General features: G+C 43.1%; 1 protein-coding gene across 1 annotated transcript in view; it reads right to left on the bottom strand.

Moving 5' to 3' along the window:
- Positions 1-27,433, bottom strand: part of BMPER (BMP binding endothelial regulator) — a 174,269-nt gene that overhangs the window by 79,764 nt on the left and 67,072 nt on the right. The window contains exon 7 of the mRNA XM_079947587.1: positions 3,776-3,875. Coding sequence (XP_079803713.1) covers positions 3,776-3,875 — 100 coding nt within the window. The remainder of the gene's footprint in view (positions 1-3,775; positions 3,876-27,433) is intronic.

Raw genomic sequence — 27,433 nt, 5'->3', positions numbered from 1 at the left:
GGCATTAGTCCTTCTCCACAGTTGTTAACCAGCAGAGGCTCACTGCCTCCAAATTTGGAGACAGTGTCCAGCCATTATGACTAGTGCCCACTGATAGCTTCATCCTCCATTTTTTTCTAATCCACTTTCAAATCCATCTCAACTGGTGGCAGTCACCACATCTTGTGGCAGCAAATCCCATTAACTTTGTGCTGTGTGAAGAAGTACTTCCTTTTTCCTGACTGCAGGCTGTTCTCTGAGCCAACTCCTGATGAAACCCAGATGCTGCAGAGTAGGCAGGCATCTCCCAGTTGGTCCTCTCTTGGCCACATGGAAAGAGAAGATTGGCCGCAAAGAGAAGAGAAGATGGCGCTAGAATAAAACTCATGCTAAATATTGTTTTGAGGTGTTCTCGTGAAAAATTGAAGGGGTCTAGTCTGAGAAGCTGAGGGTTCACATCCGATTAGACTTTTAGGTATGCTATCATGAACTAAAAGGTTAGGGAACTCTCTCACTTAAAACTACATCTTTTAGAATCAACTACACATCCCACGGAACTTTGACAGACCACTGAGAGCTTCTTGGGAAAAGAGGCCCTCTCATTTTCGGTGCCATGGAACATTCTTCAACACTGAAGAGAATGGAGACAACCTTGGGTGTGCAAAGTTCTTATATGTATATTACAGCACTTATATTCATGCTGAAGCTAATATATTTCAGCACTTGAGTGTGTGCTTGGTATAAGACAAGTCCCCTGTCAGAGTCTGGTTTATAGTATATTTGTCACATTTTGGTTTGGAGTGAGTGTGCCTTTAACAAATCTCATCTACTGTGAACAGACGTTTGAATAATCCCCACCTGCAATGATATTGCCAATTCTTACAACAAGCACACATCTTTAAAAACGGCTCTGTACATCCTGCAGAACAATCTCCTTGATGTAATGTTTTGAGTTAGAAAGCAGTAATCACTAAGTGATGATGTGCACCAGCCCAGAAGATAATTCAGTACAACTTTTATGGCATGCCAGCCAAGTCTTGCAGGATATGAAAAATCCCAGTCAACGCCAAGACTGTCCTATGAAAATCAGTTCAAGATGTTCAGAAATCCCATATGGGACAACACATCCTTTGCATTGCCGTGCATTGCATGAAAGCACATTATATTGGTCTGGCGAGGCTGGAAACAATAAATGAGTTATCTAGCTTGTTCACTAACAAAGCCTCTTGCATTGTCGGATCCTCCCAAAAGCCAGTTATATCATTCCATCTCCCTTTTATACCGCAGGTACATCTAGAAGCAAGCCATTTTGCCACCTAGAGCACATGCAATACCCAGTTCAGCAGCAGCTAACAAGATGCTACAACAAGGCCTACAACTTTCATCATCCCCAGCAAATCACTGCCAATAGTCAGAGATAATGGGAGCTGTATTACAACAACACCTGGTAGATGCCACGTAGGCTACGCCTGACCCAGTTCAAGAGATGCTCCTCTGGAGTAGTGCTGCTGGGTCTGGGGAGTGGCATCAACCATATGCTGATGTCAAGGACTCTATTTCTCATTATCACTGGATGTCTTGCAGGTGTTGGATAGGGACAGTATTGGTCTGGATAAGGGCCAACAAACTGAGGCTGATCCCAACAAAATGGAAGAGCTGTAGGGTGGTAGTTCTTGAGTCAGGGAACTGGGTTGGCAGCCTTTTCTCAATGGGGTTAGCTGTACTTTCCTGGAAGTACAGCTGCAATATTGGAAGTGTCTAACTAGCACACAGGATGTAAAGGCAATTACCATTAGCGCGTAGAATCATAGAATTGTAGAATTGGAAGGGACCCTGAGTACAACCCCATGTAATGCACAAATATGCAACTGTCCCATATGGGGACCAAACCTGCAACCTTGGCGTTATCAGCACTATGCCCTGACCAACTGAGCTGATATGCTTCCCCCCCCCCCCACCCAATGCAAGTTGTGGAGATCCTTACTGGAATAATGATATAACCACAGAGCTGGAAGGGATCCCGTGGATCATCTAGTCTGCACAGCAGCCAGCTGATTTCACATATTCAGGGGAAAATTCAATATCACACCAAAACAAATGTTCTATCAGAGCAAGTATATCTGCTTTTCTGATGGAACAATCTCCCCTTCCTCCTGTTCGGGGGGTGGGGGTCACATAGCAGAGGAAGGGGAGGAAGCCTTGTTGCGCTAGCAGGAGTCATTGCTCTGCCTCTTGCTAGCAGAACTATTTAGTTGACCCCAATCCTCACTCTGTATACCATTTTTGAATGCAAGGAAAGAATTCGTCACCTCCAGTTGGTTTTGTATATTGGTTACTGTTATAAGAATGGTTTTGTACTCATTTGTGGTTTAATAAATTAAATAACTAAATAAGTGAACAGATTTGTACTCTGAGGATAACCCATGATCCAACTTTGTCACTCCATCCCAGGAGCCTCAGTGGCACAGACTGCATCTTTCTAGCCTCAGATCATTCTCCAGCTGCAGTCATTCATGGATACAGTGGCCTAGCCACAGTTACTCTCACCCTAGCAGCCTCCTATTTATATTATTGTGATGTACTCTCTGCAAGAGGCTTTATTGAAAGATGGTCCAGAAATGATCATTAGTACAGAAGGCTGCCACTAAAATGTTCACTGGAGTAGCTATTAGGGATCATATACTGATTTTTAGGGACGCCGAAAATTGTGATTGCACAAGCGTGATTTCCAGCGTCTGGACATGCGCAGACGTGATTTTGGGTATCTGCACATGCGCAGACGCCATTTTTGGTGCCAGTCAACGAGTCCCCACGCCACACTGTGCTGGTTTAGCGCAGCGCATGGGGGACTTGCCAATTGGGCAGCTCAGTTTGCGGGCAGCTCGTGGGCTGGTAAAATGGTCTTTGTGGGCTGCATCCGGTCCATGGGTTGCCGACCCCTGATTTAAGGTGCCAGTGTTGACCTTAAACAACGTGGTACCAGGAATGTGAATAAATGCCTTCCTGCAGCAGCCTCACCAGATTCTTCAGTCCGGAAGGGAAGCCCTTCTTTTCTCACCTCCAGAATTTCTATATTTCTATACACTGGGTGGTGATATGGGACAGCGCCATCTGAGTAGTGACACACTGATTATGGAAAATCTTCCCCAAACCACCCAGAAGTACAACTGTTTTATTAATTTATCTAATACAATTTATATACCACCTGACTGTAAAAAAACACAACCAAGCAAACCACAACTTTGCTAATGTTGCATCTGGATGTTAGTCTGTTTCTGCAAAACATTTTCAAGTGTATTACAGTTTTATCTGCTCTAATCATTGGATAGTTGTTGCCTCTTTTAAATATTATTTTAACCCACCCTGTGATCATTGGGTGAAGGGTGGGTTTAAGATGGTCTTAATAAATAAATAAAATACCATACAGCATTGCTCTCATTTGGGGAGAACAAAAACAGATGTACATAATAATCTTCCAGATCCAGTTCCGAAGATCACATTTATTCTCCAAAGTAAATAGTACATCTGACATCTATACAAAACCAAATTTAAGTGGCCAAGATTTGGCCTAATTCCCGATAAAGAAAAACAGGGATTGGGGAATGAAAATAATCATGATAACACCATTGTAACAGATATAATTTTCTAACTATATTCCATTTATTTGATGTAATTGATCTCTTTCAAAAAATTTCTGTGCTATATAACTATGCATAAGCTTCCTTGAGTGTCTGTGAGTTGTCTGAAAGAAAACGTACAGAGTACATGCAATATGCCTGTTTAAACAACCACTCACCCAAACATTTTGGGCAACACTGTCCGGATGGAGTATGACTGAGATGCTGGGGACATGAAAGAATGGGGCACACTTCCTGTACGCACTGTGTCCTGCCACCCTAAAAGAAAATAGGGTCAGTTAGAGAACACACAGCTGAAGAATCCAGTGCAGCCTCAGCCACACTTCTCTAAACACACTTTAATTCAATGCTAATGTATTGAAAACACATCCAGCAGGAAAGATGAGATTTTCACCTGTACAAACACTTCAAAAACAAGGCCTTCATAGGCCAAATCTTATGCAATGCATTTCAGCATATTGTAACATCCATACCATATGAAGCACATATGAAGCACACGGTTTCCTAGAAAGAATCCTGGGGAATTTGCTTTGTTATGGATGCTGGGAGTCCACCTGACACTGATACAGAAATTGTGCACATACACTGTGCAAAAGAATGAAATATCGTTATTCCCACTTCTTTCTCCCCCCTTCTCTCTGCCCTAATCTCACAATGCCTATGATAGCAGCATCCAGTGCTTTTTTTCTGGGGGGTGGGCGGATGCAGGGGTACGTATACCCCTAAACATTTTGTGAATCTTTGTACTTTTGTCCATTTACCATATTTATTTCCCCCAATTTGAACTATAAAATGGTGATTTTCTTGAGTCAAAATGAGAGTACCCCTAAACTTTTTTTTTTAAAGAAAAAAAGCACTGGCAGCATCTCATACCGAATATAACTGACCTGCTCTTATTAATCGAAAACAGAGACGTTCCATGTACCTTTGTTATCCATTAAAATCTTTCTTTTCTTTTTTCATGGAGTTACAAAAGGAGTTAACTGTTACTTTATTTTATTTCAAGCCGTCTTTCTATAATCTTGTGACTTCTCCCGAGGGAAAGTTGGATCCAAAAGACAGGAGAGGCAGATTGGTGCCTCCACACCAGACAATTGCTGCTCTAAATACTACCACTGTGAGGGGAAACACAGAGCTAAAAACGAAGGCAAAAATCCCCCATAAGCTGTAATGAAGCAGGCACTGAGAGATGAGAAAATAATAAGGGAACACGAGGCCGGATTTTGAGAAAGACTGTTTTTAAAAGAATAAAGAGCTATCCTTGGAGTTATACGGTACAATGTAGAATAAAGGTCTTGGGAATAAAATAGAGAGGATGAAGGTCAAACTGTGAAAGAAATATTGTTTTGGCCAACCCAGCCCTTTAAATGAAATATTATCAACATGTATATAAGCACAGAGAGGCCCTGGTCAGGGAGCACAGTTCATCTGCTGGGCGTTGTGCATAAAGAGAAAAGATTGTCTCTACTACCAAACAGAGCTATCAGCCTAAACAATAGTCATACCTCGGGTTACAGACGCTTCAAGTTGTGTTTTTTCAGGTTACGGATGCGCTGAAACCCAGATGTTCCGGAACGGGATACTTCCGGGTTTCGGCAGTCGCACATGCGCAGAAGCGCCGAATCGCAACCTGCACGTGCGCAGACGCGCCACTGCAGGTTGCGAACGCTGCGGGTTGTGAACATGCCTCCCGCACGGATCATGTTCCTAACCCGAGCGTCCACTGTATTCTGTTTCGGTGTGGCTTTTGTTTCTCATTTCAGAAGACAATAAATGGACGATGGCTATGAATGAATGAGCAGCAGCAACCTCCGCTGCAGCAAAACCTGTTCTGTGTCTCCCACAAAGGACTGCAATCAACTCATATTAAAAAAAAGAAAGAAAGAAATCTTTGCTCCAGATCGTCTCATTTAAATTTCCTGTATAGTTTATAATTTAAAGCAGCACAAGCAGCCAGCAATAAACTCTGCGCTCCTAGAGGCATGAAAGAATTATGAGTTGTCCACAGCCCCATGCATTCAGAATCTCTCTCTAAACTCTCTGGAGAGACAAGTAATATAAATGCTCTACCTCTCTAGAGCCCAGAGAAGGAAGCTGTGGTGTGTGATGAGTTTACTGATACGTTTTAATTCTAATGTTAATACCAATACCCAAAATAAATCATTATCTTTACTGCATGCGCACGCTTTAATAAGATTTTCAGACACTGCACTGTCTGAAAAGAACACAGCCTTTCTTTCCCCCCCTCCAACTTGCCCCAAGGGGGGCTGCTGAAACATCCTGAATGCACACAGCTTTAGGCCTGCGCTCATAATCCTTTCAACATAGCATCCAGGGATGCAAAGTATATTGCGGTCTAAAACTGCTGCTCTGAATTATGAATCAGTCAGGAAACTCTGAAATGATTTTTTTCCACTTAGGCAGCTCAGAGAACAGATTCCCCCCCCTTTTTTTTCTTTTTCAAGAATGTGCAGGTGCGGTTATCAGAGAACTAAACCTACAACTTTTGAAAAATGGTCCAATTGCTCACGGGAGAAGCCTAGAAACAGGCACCATGCCCAAAAGGTTTTTTCGTGATGCATGAGTGATGAGATTATCCGAAGGAGCAGGTAGGTCAAGCGAGAGACACCTTCAGTGGTTTAAAGCAGAAGCGGCGAGTCTGTGCCCCTCCATCTGGTGTTGGGGCAATCAACCCTTCTGGGAATTGTAGCTCTCAGCACCCTGCACAAACTACAGTGGTGCCCCGCAAGACGAACGCCTCGCAAGATGGAAAACCCGCTAGACGAAAGGGTTTTCCGTTTTGGAGGCGCTTCGCAAAACGAATTTCTCTATGGGCTTGCTTCGCAAGACGAAAATGTCTTGCGAGTTCCTGCGGGTTTCCCCCCCTTTTTCCCCCCTTTTCCTAAGCCGCTTATCAGCTGATCCGCTGATAAGCCGCTTAACAGCTGATCGCTAAAAGCCGCTAAACCCCTAATAGCGCTAATCCGCTAAGCTGTCAATGGGCTTGCTTCGTAAGACGAAAAAACCGCTATACGAAGAGCCTCACGGAACGGATTAATTTCGTCTTGCGAGGCACCACTGTACACTGTTAAGTTGTGGGCAAACATATCAGACGACACAGTGATTCTTCAAACAGCTCTTCTTTATTCTGAGGCCAGAACTGAACTGAGCTGAAGGGCTCAGTCAGCTGCTTATATAGAGCTCCAGTACCTTGTTACTGTAACAACTTTCTAAAACTATCCAATCACTGAACGTCACTTTCGAGCCTTCATTTGCATACAAACTATCCAATCACTGAATGGCACTTTCAATCCTTCATTTGCATAACTATCTACAGTATCCCCCTGCTGGCCCAGGGTGGGAACTTCAGTACATAACACACACTTCCCAAGATTCTTTACTTTAAGTATATAGTGCATATGCGGCCTTGATCACTCAGGCCCCAGTGAGAAATTATCTGTTGCAAGTTTTTTTTAAGAATGACAACAGATAGCAAAACAGGGAGCATGTCAACTTCAAATCTTTCTGCTTATAACATCTTTCTCCTGCCCCGATAATACTGAGGCAATATTATGAAGGCGACCCGATGTTACAAGAGAATAAGCAATACTTTTGTAATTGTTTTCAAAGAGGAGCCTTAAAAAGCTGGATGCAAACTGGATGCACCTATAAAAAGTTTAATTCCAAAAGAGGACCAGTTTGAACCAAATGTTTCTTACCTCAGCATTTACCAAATGGTAAAAAAGGGAAATTTTTCTCACCAGTCCAATCCAAACATATTACAGTGGTGCCTCGCGAGACAAAATTAATCCGTTCCGTGAGGCTCTTCGTATAGCGGTTTTTTCGTCTTGCGAAGCAAGCCCATTGACAGCTTAGCGGATTAGCGCTATTAGCAGTTTAGCGGCTTTTAGCGGATCAGCTGATAAGCGGCTTAGGGCTTAGGAAAAGGGGGAAAAAAGGGAAAAAACCCCGCAGGAACTCGCAAGACATTTTCGTCTTGCGAAGCAAGCCCATAGGGAAATTCGTTTTGCGAAGCACCTCCAAAACGGAAAACCCTTTCGTCTAGCGGGTTTTCCGTCTTGCGAGGCGTTCGTCTTGCGGGGCACCACTGTAGTTATTCAGTTTTACAGCCACTGTAGCTATAAATCTGAACTATGTTGTTATTTGTTGGTGCATGCTGAATTTGAACTTAACAGTAGAGCTGAGAGCTTTTTCACACTGAAATAGAAAGTGCCTTTGCGTCTCTTTGGTGGATTGAAGCCTTGTGTGCATGTCATGAATATGGCACAAAGGGAAGAGCAGAAATCAAATGGACAAACTCTTGCGCCAGGGCTTGCCGAGATTATTTTGATTCATCCTCCTTTCCATGTGTTATCCATTACTTGCAATGTTATTTATGCTGTTGTAGTACCTGGAAATGGTTAAGTTAAAAAAATGATACCCTCACTAACTACACTGTACCTAGCTAGCCTAATACCATCTATTTTATTTGGGAGCGGGAACTCACAACTTTGTGTGGGTGTGCTAAATCTAGATGCTGTACGACACATTAAAAAATAGGAAATTGCAGCATCCAAAATGTTAAAATATGTTCTGTAAGTTTTGGTGTTATAAATATAAAAGTTAAACATTTGAAAAAATTGTGTGACAGGACACACCGCCAGGTTTCATACAAGGTTCCTTGTCTGTGTAATGTAAAATTCTTGGGACATTAGAACCTCAAGTAATTATGGACTGGTTCCTCTTTTGGAATTAAGCTTTTATAGGTGCATCCAGCTGCAATGAATTTTTGTACTGTCCATTAGCTAGTAATTCAGATCAAAAGGAATCCACTGAATTGCAGCCATCTTCCTTCTTAACAACCAGCAAACATGCTGAAGTGTGTGGTGCCAAGGGCCAAGTCAATGCTGCTGTTTGTCATCTATTCTAGTTTCCAGGGGCTGTGCTTCCTGAGATCACAAAAATACACTTCAGCATGTCAGGCTTTTAGCCAAAGTACATCGTAATGATGTCAAAGAATTTCCTCTTAGCAAAGAAGCTCAATTAAACCTGCAACACAGGAATCTAATATATTCCGTTCACTGCTGGTAACACTTTGCACAATGTATAATCTGTTATTCTTTTAATTCAATAGTATTACCAGATATCACACCAAACTATGGCTTAGGACAAAACAAGACATATATCATGGACCCCATGATTGTCACTTCCTTGTGTGCTTAAATCACTCACCCTCTTTGCACTTTGCTCCATGAATTCATTCTGTGAAGCCACAGCCTCAAGGCATAGAACAACAACCATAACTGTGGTTTCTTGATTCAGGCATCATGCCAATCCATAGTTAACATAAACACAGGAATGCAAACTTGACTTCAAACCATGGTTTCTGGCTTGTCAATTCAGATATTACTTAAATAATAGTCAAAGTGTCTTATGGTGGTGTCGTGTCAGAATTGAGCCCATGAGCCCTTGCTCATTTCAGCATGTGAAAAAAGATGGCAATAATTAGTTTCCTTTTTTTGTAATTGTTAAGACAATACAAACTGCATAATTATATAAGATAGGTGGGGTTTTTGTTTTGGCTTCCTACATATGCAGAGAATAACTTCCTGTTCATAACACTGAAATTTATGCTTACTAATGAAGAGCCTTCATGAATTAAATTAAAGAGGGGCACTCTGAATAATTGAAAATGCCTGATAGCCTCTAAACCAGTTCCACTACCAAATACACAAAAGCTTTCTATTTAATTGTTTTCAAGAGCCAAATTTTCTATTGAGCTGTAATGCTAAACCCTGGTTCAGTGCTATGTGAATGAGCCTTAGGACTATGAGCTCCTGTCTCCTCCTCTGGCATGACAAATTGTGCTAAATTGCAACTATGGTTTAGGGAAGCGCTGGGCAACTTGCGACTTTAGGGCCACATGTAGCCCTTGCCGTAATTTAATGTGGATGGCAAGGAGGAGTGGTGGTAAACAGATGGCAGAAATAGAGAGAAAAGGTTTGCACCCACCCATCTTGGGCTCCAATGTTGCCCACTTTTGAATTCAGCCCGCAAGGATATTTATCTTACACAAAGACTTAGTTAAATACTGAGTATAATGCTCACATTGAAATATTACTTCAACATGAAAAGTTACTAGAAATCAACATCTAGAAATCCTTGGCCATCACTCATCATTAATAAAGCAGGGCTTCTTTTAGATGAAGAAGAGCATTTTGAATGCCAGACTGTTGGCTTTTCTAAGCACTTTTGCCCTAAATTAGAACAAACTTCTTCTTACTGGCACCAAGAAATCCCCCTCATTGTAATACAAAATTCCCATCATATGTATGTTCACCTTCTCAATCAGTTCACTGTCTAAAATTATACTACAGTTTACTTTAACATTCTGAGAATATTGAGTTTTTTGAATGAATAGTATAATTTGTGAATTTGGATGCATCAAACCAAAACCTGGGTGCAGCCATACCAAAGTCACGTTTCATTCCACCATCTTGATTCACAATGGCGTCCAACAACCCAATGGCAACAAAGTGCACTGCCCCTACCTCGGGAACCACTGTGACAAGAATGGTGACATTATCTCAAAAGGCAGCCAAACTTATGCCGAAAAATTAGCAGAAACATGACAAACTGATGTTTTGGGCCACCCACTTGATTTAAAACTGTGCCCAGTCCACAAACAACGACAAAGGCTGCTACCCTACCTGAGGAACCCTTGTGCCAAGTCTGGTGACAATATTTGGAGAGGAGGCTGAAGCTATACCAAAACCTGGGTGAAATCACACCCATGTTGTGTTTTGGTCTGCCATCTTGATTCAAAATGGCGACTGGCAACCAAGCATTGGCAAAAAGTGCCCCCTCCAACTTGGGATCCCTTGTGCCAAGTTTGGCAGTGATATCTCAAGAGATGTCCGAACATACAGAAAACGAGCAGACAGCAGAAAACCACTTTCCAAAATCAAGATTAGATTGTTAGGACTGGCCCCATGGTACACCCATTCTCCACAGTGGACTGTGAAAGTCTGAGTCTCTTTATGGTTGCTGTTCATGTGGAATTTTAAACAGAAAAGCAACATGTTTGTTGAGACAACTGAGTGGCTGCAGTAGAAACATCAGAAAGTCCTGCATCCATGGTAGTTCCCAACACATGTAGCTCTGGAGCCTATTATGAACTCCAGACAAACACTCACACCTACCTCATGCACCCCATTATAAATCCTTTATTTGTATAGTTTTCTTCTTTTGCCATTATACGGCCTGCTACTTTATTACAGAGCACTTCTACTTACAAATTTTCTGAAGCATTATCTCTAGTATGTTGTCAGTGTGCCTAGACACATGCAACACACACATACTTCCTGTTAAAGAATATTTGCATTCCACACTTATTGCTGATGCAATCTCCGGATATACAGGATTTCACACATTCCACTTCCTTCAGCATAGCTATCAAAGGGTTGCCCCAACAGGAAATCCTGCTTGTTCTTCGAAACACACAGGCATAGGAGACTGGAAATATTATACCTAGTTAAGCAGTACACATGCTTACACAGTAAATGTTTGAGAACATCTGCAGGAAACTTTGCAAAACTAGAGCATATTTGCAGAGTCTTCTCAGAGCTTTTTAAACTGCACACAGTATTATGCATCACATGTATTATATAATCTCCTATGCACCCAATATCATGGCAAATGTGCAGATGATCTGTGTATAATTTACACATAATGTATTATGGATCTCATATGTCAGGGTAGCTGGTGTTGTAGTCCAGCTTTCATCATCCCCACTCAACATAGCCAATGCTCACCTTAACCGCAGTCAAACAACCTGTCATATTGGCCAACACCGTGTTTTGGTGGAGTCATGGGAAGGGAGACAAATATTTATATAGAATTCACATGTAGTTGTCTACAGTACAGTGGTGCCCCGCAAGATGAATGCCTTGCAAGATGAAAAACTCGCTAGACGAAAGGGTTTTCCATTTTTCGAGGTGCTTCGCAAGACGAATTTCCCTATGGGCTTGCTTCGCAAGACGCAAACGTCTTGCGGGTTTGCTTCCTTTTTCGTAAAACCGTTAATACCCGGGGAATCCGCGCTCCGCAAGACGAAAAAATCGCAAGACGAAGCAACTTGTGGAATGAATTAATTTCGTATTGCGAGGCACCACTGTAGTACTTTTGACTGCTGAAGTTCACGGTGAAAAGTTCACACCTAATTTATCTGTAGCAAAGTATCTGTGTTGTCCTGGAGGTCGTAGGATTGAATGTGAAGAATCTCCAACGCAATAATTGAAACTAGGATTAGGTTTATTGAATTTGCATATTGTTTCCCACTAAAAAATCCTGAAGAAATTTACTAGCAAGTGAAAAATGCAGCAACATTACAAAAACACGTTTAAAACTGATTAACCATAAAATGCAACTGGTGCTGCCCAAATACCCAGGAAAACAAAAATGTATTTTCTTGGCACCAGGTAGGCCTAAGTACAGCGGGGGTGGGGGGGGAGGCACTACAGAGAAAAGGAGTCTACACCATATTATACTGTGGTTTTGTCTTCCAAAATTTGACAGAGTTGCTTTTAGAGCATTACTTTTGTAATGTTATATTCTTATTTTACCGTTGTAAGTTGCTTTGAATACATTTGAATAGAGGAAGGTATAAATTAATTACAAGAGCAGAACATCCAGGGTCCCCTTCCACAAACCAGGAATGAAGTATCATTCCTCACCCAGCTCACTTAATTCTGCCACCTTAGGCAAGGCTCCACTGCCTTTCATGGCTGCATGGCTAGCAGAAGTTCAGCTAATATAGATTTTTGCCACCACAATAACTGTGGCAAAGCAGCTTCTTTTTACTATTGTAAGTCTGAGACCACTTCAAAAACAGGCACCCAGAAAGGAATCTGGCACGTCTTCTCACAGATTTGATTGATAACTACTGTATGGCAGACAGCCCACCTCAGTAATGAAGGTTGAGAATTTTGCCCAACAATTCTGGACAAATTCCCAAGCTCCAAAAATGAATTTCAAGTTCCGTATCCAAATGCCATGTCTGTGTTATAGCAGTGGCTCTTATTGTTACCCCTGCAGATCCCATTCTCCCTCTTGCAAGTTACCATTCCCTCTTCCTTCCCTCCCTTGGTTATCCTTGCTCTGAGATGGTCAACCTCTTGGGGCAGCAGATGTGTTTGTTGTAGTTTAGAGCTGGGGAAATGCTAGCTATGGGATGGAATGGAAGTTGTAAAACCTACCTTCTATTTCTTTTCTTCAGCTGGAGACGGGGGTGGGTGGGTGAGTGCAGCAAATACATCTCTCAAGGAAGGGTCAGAAGGTTGGAGCGGAGGAGATGTTCATTTCCTCAAAATGGTGAACACTCACCCAAGATAAACTAATTTCCCTCTTTTGCTCTTCAGCGTACATTCCAGGCCACAATGTTCTCAGCTGTATAAACTAGCTGAGTTTATCAGTTAGCTTTACGCTAATTCTAATCCTGCAGTGCCAGCCAATCTTTTAAACAATATGAGAAGGTGTAATCCGAAATTACTTTTAAAAGTGAAGAGCAGCGATGTGGCCAAATAGTAACCATAGCCCGCTGGTTAACAGCCCCAAATACCTTCCACCCACAATGACAAAATAATAGCTGCTGCTACGCAAAGAGCAGGTTCAGTGTTGGAGCCAAGTGCCATGTTTATTTAGATATGTGCTTCACTGCTCTTCTAAGTGGAGGCTGATGACAGATGTGTTTTTAAGGAAAAAATATTAACTCTAGAGATGTCGGCATCTGTTCTTTTTCAGCCAAGCCTTACAGAATCGCACCTCATTTTTCAGCAGCAAGGAGAGACACATTTTTCCTACAGAGAATCTAAAAATATTGGTGTAAATTAGATACTGATGCCTGACAGTTTTATTATAATGCCACTGAGCCATTCCGCTTAGAGATCTGGGCCAATGTGCAAATATGGGTGGGTTTCATCAGGTCAATTCTAGCCTACGTGGGGGCCATGTGAATTCCCCCCACCCCCTGTGAGGTCTCTACCTGCTTGTTCATATTAGTAAGCCTGTATGGGAAACATTTTAACTTAGCCAACATCCATAATTAATCATCCCCATTTTATAGCATAATCTTTGAAGCAGCCATTCTGTCAAGCCTCCATATCTTCAACAGAATTTGCACAGATGAAGAGGAGTAAGACTAAGCTGCTAGCCATTAACTGTACTTAGGAGAGAGTTCCATTTATGCAGAGTTTCAATTTACCTTGTTCATCCATCGGGACCTCTGTTTTTTATACCCTGCAAATCTATATGCTTCCATGTTATTTGCTCTTACTTGGACAATGGACTCAATCGAAATATGCATCGCCTTCTCCCTGCCCAACGCATAGTTGGTAGGAAGTGGATTTCACTACACTGCATATATACCATCTTGCATCCATCCACCAGGGGCAAGTTGAGGACTGCACCGCCAAAGTGAATTTTGAAGTGAAGCTGAAGGTCCTCTTCTGGAAAACACATTTGAGGAATTTCAAGGAGAGTCCAAAGAGTTTCAATAAGACTATAAAAAAATTTCCAAAGGGGTCCACGCACTCTTTGATTGCCACCAGATTTTGCATATAAGGAAAATCTGGAGAAAATCTGGTAAACCACCTGAAGGATTTTGAATGGAGGATGAAGAGTTTAAAATCAAGCTAACAGAATTTCTCACTGGAGTTTCGTATATCCCTGCCTAGCATGATGTTTGTATTTGACTTTGGCAAGTCTTGCTGAAACTGTTCCACACCATAATATTCTCATTAGCTCAAGAAAGTTCTTAAGTGTTCTTGTGAGTAGCTCTTTCTCTTCCTTCCTCCAAGCTGTAGTGCAAAGCTCATGAAGTTTGATTCATTAAAAAAAAAAAAGCTAAACACAAAAAGCCACTAGATAGGTACAATGAAACTTTGTTAAAGTAAAACCTCTAACAGGAAATTTTGTAATGCAGAGAGTTCTCTTGAAGAGTCTTGAGTTGTTTCCAATGTATTCCACAGGCATGTTAAGGCTAAATTGAGACCTGGTGTAAACAGGTGCTACTCCAATGAAATCAGTTTTGAAACTATAGCTACTCCCCACTTCTCCGCAAAGCCAATTAGATGTGTAAGAGAAAGGGAGAATGAGAGGTGGGGAGAAAATGCTCTCATACCTTAAGATGCCAACAAAGTGCTCAGCCTTCAGGTAGACAGTGACACCCTCCATATACTGTATCCTGCATGCACTGGATTTCCGACTCTTAGAAAGAAATCTTTTCCTGAAAGCAAATCCCTGAAATTATACATAATGAAGCAGCAGATGTCTAGCTATTTTTAAGCTCAGAGAAACTTTTCAGACATTGTCATTCAGAATGTACTAAGGAATTACTAAGACACCTGCCAACAAGCTCCACTGACTATTAAAAGGATTCTACATTTAACCAATGGGGGCCCATGAGAGCCTGTGGTGAGTGCAGAAGGATGCTCTACTGAGGCTTTCAGTAGACCTAGAGAAACTCTACCAGCAGCATAGTGCTATATGCTCAGCTTGAAACTAGTTATCACATGAGTAACATACACCTGTGAACCAGATTTATAACCTTGCAATTTCATCAATTCAGATCAGTTCCTTTCTCAAATCATTTGGCCTGCATTTCAAACACTGCATTTCTAAAGTAGCAACGGTATCTCTCAGAACTAAACAAAATGGGACAGTAGCTTATGAAAGGAGGGTGCTACCCTAAACCACAGAGCCTAGGGCTTGCTGATCAGAAGGTCGGCGGTTCGAATCCCCACGACGGGGTGAGCTCCCGTTGCTCGGTCCCTGCTCCTGCCAACCTAGCAGTTCGAAAGCACGTCAAACTGCAAGTGGATGAATAGGTACCGCTCCGGCGGGAAGGTAAACGGCGTTTCCGTGCGCTGCTCTGGTTTGTCAGAAGCAGCTTAGTCATGCTAGCCACGTGACCTGGAAGCTGTCTGCGGACAAACGCCAGCTCCCTCGGCCAGTAAAGCGAGATGAGCACCGCAACCCCAGAGTCGTTCGTGACTGGACTTAACAGTCAGGGGTCCCTTTACCTTTTACCCTATTCCAAGTAAGACTATTTGTTCTTCTAGTCCTGTGTTGTCTCATTTGACTCTCAGTGGTTTCAGGCTCCCGGACTATTTTAACTCCAGAGCAGGTTCTCCACCACACTCTCCCCGAAAGCTTCTATTGAATGAGAACGTGCAAATGATTTTGCAATCAAATAGTGCCTTCTGCTCACTGTACAAAAATTACATGTTATATTACAAGGTAATGTATTTTCCGTCTGTTTGGCTAGTAAAAGAAGCAGCTATACCAAATGAATTTGCTCACTTGTTTCTCAGTACAATGAGCTACTGCAAATGACTGCATCTGCATTCTTGCAAATAAAGATTTCTGTACAGCATAAATCTACCATTTTAAATGGAGGTTTCAAATGAAATAGTTTAAGGTTATTATGTTGATGAGGACTATACTTTAAAAAAAAAAGCCCAGCACAGGAAATGATGTTCCATGGGAAATTCTAAGACATTAGCTATTCCAGCATTAAACATACTTTTCCATTCTCAGGCTGGCTCTTTGCCCAATTTCACAAGGTCTTCAAAAGAGGAGAGAAGGATAAGATGTGAAACATCAGGGAGGGAGTTCTCTCATTCCCTAAAACATGACAGGAAAGAACTAAGGGACCCATGGAACAGATGCTGAATGAATGATTTTGGAAGAGCTTGAAAACAGTCCCCACTGAAGGTGAGCTGACCACATTCCTATTTTATCAAAGGTCCAGGGACAAAACAAGAATTTAAATCACTTGGCTCTTCTTTGTTAGGACTGAGATTTAGGAAACCTGCAAATGTATATTTCTTCTTCTTTTTTCTCTCGCTTCATCCACAGAAGAATACCTCGGAGGCTTCCGGTTTGAAGATTCCTTATCTTTATTTTTCTTTGTTCTTTCTTCCAAGGTGGATTATCATATTCGTAGGAAAAGGTTTTAATTATGGGCACACGTCAAAGCCAGCCTTCACTCTGTTTAGAGAACGCACCACTTTCGCCACCATTTAATTTATAGATACTGAATGCCAGCGGACGTCATTTAAAATTTCTGCATGCCAGGTCAGTGACTTGCCAATGCTTTGTGCTGAGACTTGAGGAGCAAACATGTGGAAGCACTCTTCAAAGACTCTGTTCTAGGCATGTCAGAATAACCAATATATAAATAGCTTGTCAATTTTACCTGAAATAGGAAGATATATGCAGCAGGCAACTTGTATCCAGGTTGATTGCCCTGAATTTCAGTGGCTTCTCAACTATGTTCTAGAGCAGTGTTTCCCAACCTTGGGTCTCCAGCTGCTGTTGGACTACAATTCCCATCATCCCTGACCATTGGTCTTGCTAGCAAGGGATGGTGGGAGTTGTAGTCCAAAAACAGCTGGAGACCCAAGGTTGGGAAACACTGTTCTAGAGAACCCTGGAAGGTTATCAGGGATCATGGTAGACAAGCATCCCTGAAAGACAAACTTTTCTCTCAGCCTTCCCTTGCAGTGCACAACTTCATGAAGATGCACTGAGTTTATGCAGGGCAACGCAGCAACAAAATTAGGCCTGGCCAAGTCTGACCATATGAAGTGCCCATGCTCCTTAGAACATACTCCAGAACCTTCTGCAGTGCTCTGGGATTCCTATCATGAAGGTGTTTCCTAAAAGCTGAAGATCTGAAAAGCAAAAGTGCAATATGACCCATGCAATTCAGTATCAGGAGAAGTTCCAACCACGTTTTCCCAGACATGCAAAACTACATGCACTGTTGAAATCGCTAAATTGTCGAGGGCTGGAATATTTGGAGCAGAAGTGGAACGAGGATATTGATAGAAGGACAGGAAGAGAGGCTGGTGTTTAATGTAATTAAATTAAGTCTGAAAGGACTTTCTCCGTTCATTAAAGGCTGAATCTACAGCCAAAGAAAAGTGACTCTTAGTCCTGGGCCTTCACTCAGAAAAATCTACTTTTTTGCTTTTTAAAAAGCTGAATATCTAGCCCAAACAAAAACTCTGTGCAACTCAGCAAAATGTCATGCATTGGACATTTGTTGGTCTATTGTTTTTTGATCCTATTAATTTTGTTCTCATGGGATGTCAGAAACAGAAAATTCCAAAGAGTAGCAACTTCAAACATGGGCTATTTTATTTTTATAAGTGCTATCTTATTCTCAATAAGGGAGCATTTTAAGATTGTCATTCCAAAACTGAAAATATGAAATAAGAGGAACCAGGTTAGGATAAAGTTGAGTAAGTAGAAGAAAATGAGGAACAAATTAGAGAACCCAGGTAAGAAATTTTAAAGTGAAGTGACATTAATTTGTGAGGAAAAATTAGAGAACCCACAACGACCTGTCAATTAAAATTCAAGCCCGAAATATTTGCTTTGACTAAGTCGTTTGACTAAGCTTGCAACACTGGACTAACACCACGTTTTATAATGCCACGCTAGTATATGGGTGGTACAACCTTTGCTAGCACAGCAAGTTTTACCCTTGCCACATTTTTACAGAAACATTATGCTTTTAAGAGGTGACCTTCTTCCCATCACTGCATCTTTCCTGGTATAGTTTCAGCATGATGTCATGGGGCTGGCCTCGGAGTCCCGTTCATGTGCGTGTGTGCGCGTGTGTTTGCATTCCTGCACTACTTTCCACCATGCTTAGGATGAGGTAGTTCTGGCACCTCTGCAGCTTTTGAGAGCCAGCATGGTGCTGTTAATAGAGTGATGGGCTTGGGTGAGGTAGATGGGGGTGGAAATCTCTGGTTAGCCATAACACTCACGGGGTCACCTTGGGCCAACCACTCTCTCTCAAACTAGCCCTACTTCACAAGGGTTTTGCAGCCAGGAAGCGGTGGTGGGAGGGGATTGTGCGCGTACGTCTGGCTGAGCTCTTGGAAAACTGGCCGGATAAAAAAAAGCGACAGACGTAAACCTCCAAGAGGGAATGAACTGCGCCCACAAGGCATGAACAAAGCTCAATGACATGCAAGTATATGGATACCATGCTGGAGGTGATGTCACAACCATACATCTGCAGTTATCCCAGGAGAGCTGGAAACACACCGTTATAAGTCGCAGTGAGTGCACGTGACATTAGTCAGCAGCTTAGTTTTTCCTCCTCAGCCTTTTGAATGCTGTTAAATGGCAAAGTGAGATTCGCTCGCTCCTTTAAAGTTTGTGTTTTTCAAACCATCGCTGAAATGTAGCAGCAGTAAAAACTCGCAGCCCTACGAGTGACAGAGGGGAAAGCAGCTCCCTAACATTCCAGCAGCATCTAAGCTCCTTTTGTTTTGCCTTTAACAAGGCCCTGGAAAGAAATAAGGACAAAGCCCATAAAATCCTTTCGGGTATATTTTTTTCATTACACGAGTAATGAAATTGTTACGCATGAACAGCAACAACGACAACAACAAAAAGGGAAAGGGCTGAATTTGGGACTCAGGCACAACAATTACAAAACAATAGTGTAAGGGGAGAAAGTGTCTGGCTATTTAATATAGGTGCACTGGGATCCTTTTAAGGCAATAAAATGCAAAATCCCCCTCCTTTTTCTGTTTTCTTCTGAACTCGCGCTGAATTTAAGCAAGGAACAACAGATGATTCAAAGGCTAATCACTCACTTGCATTGGCGATAAAATTTGTATTAATTTTTGCTCAGCATCAGAAAAATGACACGTATACATTAAAGTTTCACATTCTTCAAATGATGCAAAATATTTGGAATGAAATAGCAATAAGTTAGATAGATCAGCTTTTACTGGGCTGGTCAGTGGTTTTCAGGACACCCCACAGCAGCATATTGGGTTACCAGTTTTTACAATTTTTTAGCTTGGAAGGGTCTTTGTTTCATTCTCATTTCATTCCTTAGCCATTTCCCAGTAACATCATTTTGCCACAGTTAAAATAATGCCCTCTATTCCCTTGAGAACCAGGTAGTTTCACATGAAAGCCACTAGGTGGTGCCAAAAAACATGGTTATATATAGACCATGCCTGTTTATTAGCCTTGATGCTTATACAGTACGAATATTGTATGCTTTTTGCAAACAGGAAACAGTTATGTAAAACAATTTGCGGGGAGGGGGGATATATCCTCTTGATATACCTATATCCTCTAGGTAGCATATCCTCTACATATAACTATTTGGTTAACAAGATATCAGGTTTAAATCATCACTATTACCGCCACCATCCATTTATTTATTGTCTCAAGGCAATGTACAATAAAAACAGTTAGAAACATTTTAAAAAATCAGGTACATTTAAAACAAAACTAAAGCAATACAAAATGGAAGCTCCTGGCAAAGATCCATTTATCCAGCTGGGAAAGCCTGTTGCTGTTTCCAAAAAGTGCAGATAGTGTGTGCCTGTCGTATCTCAACAGAGATACTGTTCCAGAGAACAGGGGCAGCCACACTGAAAGCCCTGCTCTGGATTTCTGTGGAGCAGGTATCTGAGACCTTTGGGAACTCTCCTCAAGACTGCAGTGATCTACTGGGTATGAAAGGCATTAACACTCCCAAGTAATTTCGTCCTGAGCTGCACAGAGCCTTACATCTAGGCAACAGCAAGAATATATAGTGGTACCTTGGTTTAAGAACAGCTTAGTTTATGAACAACTTGGATTAAGAACGCTGCAAACCCGGAAGTAGGTGTTTTGGTTTGTGAACTTTGCCTTGGAAGCAGAACATGTTCCGCTTCCTGTTGAGTGTGTTTCATTTGTAAATTGAGTCCCCCGCTGCTATGGGAAAGCACGCCTTGCTTTAAGAACGCTTTGGTTTAAGAACAGACTTCCGGAACAGATTAAGTTCGTAAACCAAGGTACCACTGTATATAGGAACAAATTAGTGTCAGTTCATTCAACTGGTAGCTAGGTTTATAGGACATTAAATGATAACTACCTTTAAGATGGCAAAGGTCATTATTTGTTTACAATCCAGCAGCAATGGAGCAATGCTTTCCTCATTCAAAACCCAGGGATAACTGTTGCCATACTAGTGACTCTATCCAATGTGTCTCTCAGAGCTGAAACCAGGAAAGAGTTCTTTTGCAGTGGCTCCAAAGCTTTGCTCAACTTCATGTCGTGCTGCCACAGCACAGCACAGGACCTCTCCCTTTTTTAATGTAAAACCAATTGCAACTATTTTTCAAAGCATCACTATATATCTTTTGTTTTTAAGTGCCACCGAACAAGTAAGTAATAAGCCACTGATCAGGGAAACACACGCTCAAAAATATAAAAGAACAACACCAGTTGTGAAGTAGTTCCACTCATTTAAAGTTTTTAAAAGCTAGCTCAGATGTGGCATTTAATGAAAACGACTGTCTTTCATTCTGTCAGCTGGCAAATGGGTGATCAAAAGAAGAGGGAAAACACAGTATGGAAAAGGAACAGAAATGCTAACTTGAGGACAGACATCTGGATCCCGCTGCAACAAATCTGTAACAACTGAACACTTACTGTGCAAAAGAATTATTGCCTTGAAACGGGCCCCCCACATGACTTGGTATTGTGTAAGGGCAGATCTGGAGGATGCTATCTTTGATAAGAGCACTCCAGCTAACTATTTCTGCCCAGCAGGACAAAAAGCAGATACGCCGCACTCGAGAAATGTTGGTACTGGCTTTTTCAAGCATCCCAGGGGAAACATTAGGAAATTGCTGCTGTGATTTCCAGCAGTCATTTAACACTGAGCTACTGTGGGTCAAATGCAAATCCTGTCGAGAGAGGGCACAGCCAGCAGGAGGTCATGCAGAAAAACGGGCAATAATGACCAATTCTTCCACCTCTTGCGGAGATTAGAAGGGTGTGTTTTTTTTAAAAAAACCCTGTAAAATCCTCAGGATTGTATTAATGTTTAAGCTGTTGAATTCCGTATTACATGCCATATTCCTTTTCCACTGAGCAAAGGCAGCCATGCAGGTATTCAGCCCACTGGCTAATCAGCCATAAGGCAGTGGGGAGAAATGTAGAGGATGACTCTGGACCAAATACCTTCAAAACACACAGAGACTTTTGTCAGTGGTCAGTTCAGGTCACTCTGCAGCTACTATGCTTTCAAAAACCAGGCTGATTACGTAAGTGGCACCTCCCTGCAGCCCATTCTACCAATGCTAAATGTTGATCACACTGCATGATCAAACAACCTACTTGATTGCCCCCGAAAAGGAATGTGAACTAGAAGGTTTGGTGGTTCTATCAGTGTTTTGGATTTCCAGTATATATTTCATGGACTTGGGATCTCCGGGAAGCAATATTGCTTGCTGTTCCAGGCAGAATCACAGCTGTCGACTTACAGATTTGAAAATTAGGGACCAGCAGCCTCAAAAATAAGGGATCAGCAGCCAAAATAAGGGATTTTCCAAGCACAGGTATGTTCAACTTCTGAGCGCCTCCAAGCCAAAGGCAGAAAGCCCAGCCAGCAGCCAAACGAAGCCTCAAGTGGTGGTTCCCACAGCGCAGCAACCCAGCAAAGGGGATGCAGCAAGGAAAACCACCGTCACCTCTCCGCTGGGAAGCGCTGAGCAAAGGCGAGTCCCCAGGCAACGCAGCCAATTTGATTGGCACAAGGCATGGAAGCTCCACCCCCCAATTGTTCTTAAACTCCTTATTGGGTGAGCAACGCAGCCAAGCAACACAGTTGGAGCCTCCCTCCTCCCTGGCCAGCAGGGAGGAAGGGAGGGAGAGGAGCTGCTTCCTTTGAAACCTGGGAAATTTAAGGGACATCATCAATAAGGGAGAGCAGCGGGACACAGCGCTGGGATAAGGGACTTTCCCACCAAATAAGGGACGGTTGACAGCTATGGGCAGAATCCCTGCACCCTGAACATGCTTGCCACAAAACCACAGAGCTGAATAGGACTGTGAAGGTCATCTGACCAAACTCCATGCTTAATGCAGGATCTGCAATGCAGGATGCAACTACAGCAGCCCTGAGAGGTGCCTGTCTAGCCTTTCCTTACACACTTCCAGCCTATCGCCTCCTGAAGGAGTTCTCCTCCAGCTGTCATGCAGTTCCATTGATTCGGTGGAACTAAAATTCCCATACTAGATTCCTGAATGAATATTTTTTATTTGGCCCTCTACTTTTACACATCCCCCAACTGACTTGCTTTGGAAGTATTTTTCAATTTTAATTTAAGGTTTATTACATTTACTCTATGTATTTACCAGCACCCAAAGAAAATCACAAATCAATTATCTGTTTCACCAGCCAACAGTGTTGTAATGTGGATATTTTAAGGGGACTGACGTGTCTTTCTTTATTACAGAATAAAACGGTAATTTTCCAGTCCTAAAACGCAGAGGTCAGAGGTGGATGTTATGTTTTGATGATGTGTACTGTCTTAGCAGTTACAGCAATATTTCTTTCAGCCTTATAATAGGGGTTAAAGCAGATGACTAATCTTTCAAAAATGTATTCATTACACACACAAAAATCACAAAAATAACTTGGAAAAGTAAACTCACAAACAGTTTGACTGGTGGTATTTGATTATGCAAAACCAAAGCTATCTTAATAATGCACCCTGGCTATCATCTAGCAAGAGAAGATGTACACAGCAGAGATTTTCCCATTGTTGGTTCTAGAGGAGCTTCCCTGGTGCTCAAGGAAGGTCCATAGTTCAGTAGCAAAGCATCTGCTTTGCATATAGAAGATCTCTGGTTCAATCCCCAGTATCTCCAGTTATGCTGAGACTCCCCTCCATCCTGGAGAGCTGCTGCCAGAGTACTTCACAAGCTGTTTTGTTTTTTTAAAAGCTTCTTAATGAATACCAGTCTGCCTTTGCTCTCCATATGAATACTAGTTCCTAAACATTTTAAATGGGGGTGTGGGCAAGAGCATAACTGTACTATGAAATGGGTGCATGCCAAGTTGTCAAAAGAAGCAAAACACAAGAATCAGAACAGTACGTTTCCGAGCACAATTCAAAGTGTTGGTTCTGACCTTTAAAGCCCTAAACGGCCTCGGTCCAGTATACCTGAAGGAGCGTCTCCAACCCCATCGTTTTACCCGGACACTGAGGTCCAGCTCCGAGGGCCTTCTGGTGGTTCCCTCACTGCGAGAAGTGAGGTTACAGGGAACCAGGCAGAGGGCCTTCTCAGTGGTGGTGCCTGCCCTGTAGAACGCCCTCCCATCAGATGTCAAGGAAATAAACAACTACCTGAGTTTTAGAAGACATCTGAAGGCAGCCCTGTTTAGGGAAGCTTTTAATGTTTGATGTATTGCAGTGTTTTAGTATTTTTTTGGAAGCTGCCCAGAGTGGCTGGGGAAGCCCAGCCAGATGGGCGGGGTATAAATAATAAATAATAAATTATTATTGTTGTTGTTGTTTAGTCGTTTAGTCGTGTCTGCCTCTTCGTGACCCCATGGACCAGAGCACGCCAGGCACTCCTGTCTTCCACTGCCTCCCGCAGTTTGGTCAGACTCATGTTTGTAGCTTCGAGAACACTGTCCAACCTATTATTATTATTATTATTATTATTATTATTATTATTATTGGATATCGTTATCAGGACTGAACTCATATATGAGCAGGATCATGATGGGAACTAGAGTAGCATGACCAGGGGCTAGCTACGCTGTAAGCACAAATGTTCACAAGAAAAAGGAGGCTTCCGGAGGAGGAAATCTGTAGAAGCAGCAAGGGGTGCCCAACTTTGGAAGAGGGTAATTAGAACAGAAAACTAGCAGGTATGTCTGTCTAATCCTCTCCCGGAGTCTCCAAACCACTTTTCTTCCAGCAGGGTTCAAATCAAGGGCAAACAGCATTTGAAACCTCATCAGTGATGGTGATTCTGAAGCATATGGGGATGTGATCTGGGATGGAGAAGCAGGAAGTGGATTAGACATACTTGCTTGTTGGTTCTCCAGTCCAAATTATTCTCTTCCAAAGCTGCTCCAGGGTGCTGTAATGCGTACATCTGGGTGTAACACATAGTTATCCCCTCAATTTACTAATCCATATGTTCATCTTGTGATCTCCAGAATTTATCTTGCACTACATTACCTTGTTCAGCTGAGTCTGCAGCTGCAAATGCTCAGTGTAATCTATGTACATCCTCAAACAGCTGTTTGACAGCAGACAGGTCAACATATGCCTGTAAGCTTGAGCCTAAAGCTGCACCATCAGTGCACAGGTACGGAAATAAATCATCACAAAATATGACTGAAAGTTGGGGAGAATGTGATAATGGTACTGTGAAAACAGTCACAATTCAGAGTTAATTGTCGTTTTCAATAATCGGATCCTTTTGTTTCCCCCCAATTATATATATATTAAAAGAAACATACAGTGGTTAATGGCTACTTTGAAGAACTACTCAACACTTCTTCTGTGGAATTTGCATTAAGTCTGTGATTAAAAGATCCAGACTAATTACATGTGGGACACAGTTTCACTGTACAATGTATACTTTGAAGTGTAAAGTTCTGTCAATAAAATATTCATAGAAGTGTTACACACACAAAAAACACCCTGTGAAAATGGGTATGAACTGAAAACAAGAAAGAAGACAGAGATGATTCATTCTAAAAAGTAGAGCAGGCAAATGGCATTCCAAGGCTGGAAAATAACTGCAATACACTATGTCTGGTATTGTGGACCTCCTGTTTTTCAAAAGCCAAGCCACAGACCCCCTGTGCTGATCCCGGGGGGAAGGTTACCATTGGCGTAGTCAAAGTCCGGTCCTGGGTCACTAGCCTGGAATCAGTCCACAAGGAGCAGGGCGAGGTCCGAAGCAGGAAGCCGGGTGGGGACAGGAGCACTGGAGAGTCAGGTCTGGGTCCGGGCAGGAACAGGTACTCAACAATGACGTTGCTCCCACAACCTGGGACCGGGCCGACTGCCTTTATCTGTTCTGAGGCCAGGGGCGGTCCTGGCCCCTAGGAGACCCGCCTCTCTTGGCCTTAAGGCGAGCACTCCTCCTGGGAGAAACCAGTTCCCTTTGCCTCTCTGCCCTGAGCCTCTGCAGTTCCGGAGAGGCTAAAGGGTTACTGGGCCCAGGGGGAGACTCACCTGCAGGCACTGAGTCCTCAACCACCTCTGGAGCCAGAGTGGGATCACCTGGTGCCTGCTCCTGAGGATCCGGCACAGGTGCAGGCGCTTCAGAATCAAGGCCCTGCCCCAGTTCAGCCGGCCCAGGAGGCGGGGACTCCTGTGCAGGCTGGGATTCCTCCGGTTCAGCCTCTGAATCAGAATCCCAGGCCATCACACCCCCTTCTTTTGAAAATGTTGATATCTCTGCAGTAGTTTTTGTTATGTGAATGGTGCCACCGTACCCTCCAATGTGTTTCAGTGCAAAACCAGGATGTGTTCCCGTGCAAGTCACATGACCCACATGAGAGCACAGCACCCAAAAACGGGAGGTCCTGGACAGTTGAAGGGCATGTGCCACAGACCCCCTGGATGGGTTACGTCATGGACCACCAATTAGGACCTGCTTCATTCCATGATAAAAAGGACTCACCTGGAGCAAAAGCTAAAACAAAGAATCAGGAAAACTGAAAGGACCACTCCTTCTCCTTGAATAAAGTACCGGTAGATGATATCAGACTAGCTACCTGGTGTACACAGTGCATATATTACACCAGGTAGCTAGTAGCCAGAATGATCTCGCAGTCACAGAGCTCAGGAATTTGTTTTATTTAGCTAAATTTATATACTGCTTGAGTGTAACAAAACCACTAAGCGGTTGACACTACAACTAAGGAGCTGACATTTAACAGTGGGGCAAAAATTGTAGAGTGGCCTTCCAGTCTGTATGTCCTTAATGTCCTTGCTCTTGTGTTTTTCAAAGGTGGGTAAATTTAAAGCACAACTGGAAATAACAGAAAAGTAATGTAACTTAATTATGCACTATTGGAGCCCTGTACTGTTGTTAGGCGTCTCTTCCTTTACTTAGGTAAAGGTAAAGGTACCCCTGCCCGTACGGGCCAGTCGTGTCCGACTCTGGGGTAGCGCCCATCTCGCTTAAGAGGCCGGGGGCCAGTGCTGTCCGGAGACACTTCCGGGTCACGTGGCCAGCGTGACGAAGCTGCTCTGGCGAGCCAGCACCAGCGCAGCACACGGAAACGCCGTTTACCTTCCCGCTAGAAAGCGGTACCTATTTATCTACTTGCACTTAAGAGTGCTTTCGAACTGCTAGGTGGGCAGGAGCTGGGACCGAACGACGGGAGCTCACCCCGCCACGGGGATTCGAACTGCCGACCATGCGATCGGCAAGTCCTAGGCGCTGAGGTTTTACCCACAGTGCCACCCGCGTCCTTTACTTAAAGGTAAAGGTAAAGGTACCCCTGCCCGTACGGGCCAGTCTTGACAGACTCTGGGGTTGGTGCGCCCATCTCACTCAAGAGGCCGGGGGCCAGCGCTGTCCTGAGACACTTCCGGGTCACGTGGCCAGCGTGACAAAGCTGCATCTGGCGAGCCAGCACAGCACACGGAAACGCCGTTTACCTTCCCGCCAGTAAGCGGTCCCTATTTATCTACTTGCACCCGGGGGTGCTTTCGAACTGCTAGGTTGGCAGGCGCTGGGACCCAGCAGCGGGAGCGCACCCCGCCGCGGGGATTCGAACCGCCGACCTTTCGATCGGCAAGCCCTAGGCGCTGAGGCTTTTACCCACAGCGCCACCCGCGTCCCTGTCCTTTACTTACAAGTTTCTAAATGCAGCTTTCTGTATACATTGACTTACACCAACAAGGCTGTCCCCAGGCTTTCTATCTAACGAAGTATGGTTTTCTGCCACTGTAATA

The sequence above is a fragment of the Podarcis cretensis genome (assembly GCF_951804945.1).
Source record: "Podarcis cretensis genome assembly, chromosome: 12".
Lineage (NCBI taxonomy): Eukaryota > Metazoa > Chordata > Lepidosauria > Squamata > Lacertidae > Podarcis > Podarcis cretensis.
The sequence above is the reverse complement of the archived record's forward strand: the minus strand, read 5'-3'. Positions and strand labels throughout refer to the sequence as shown.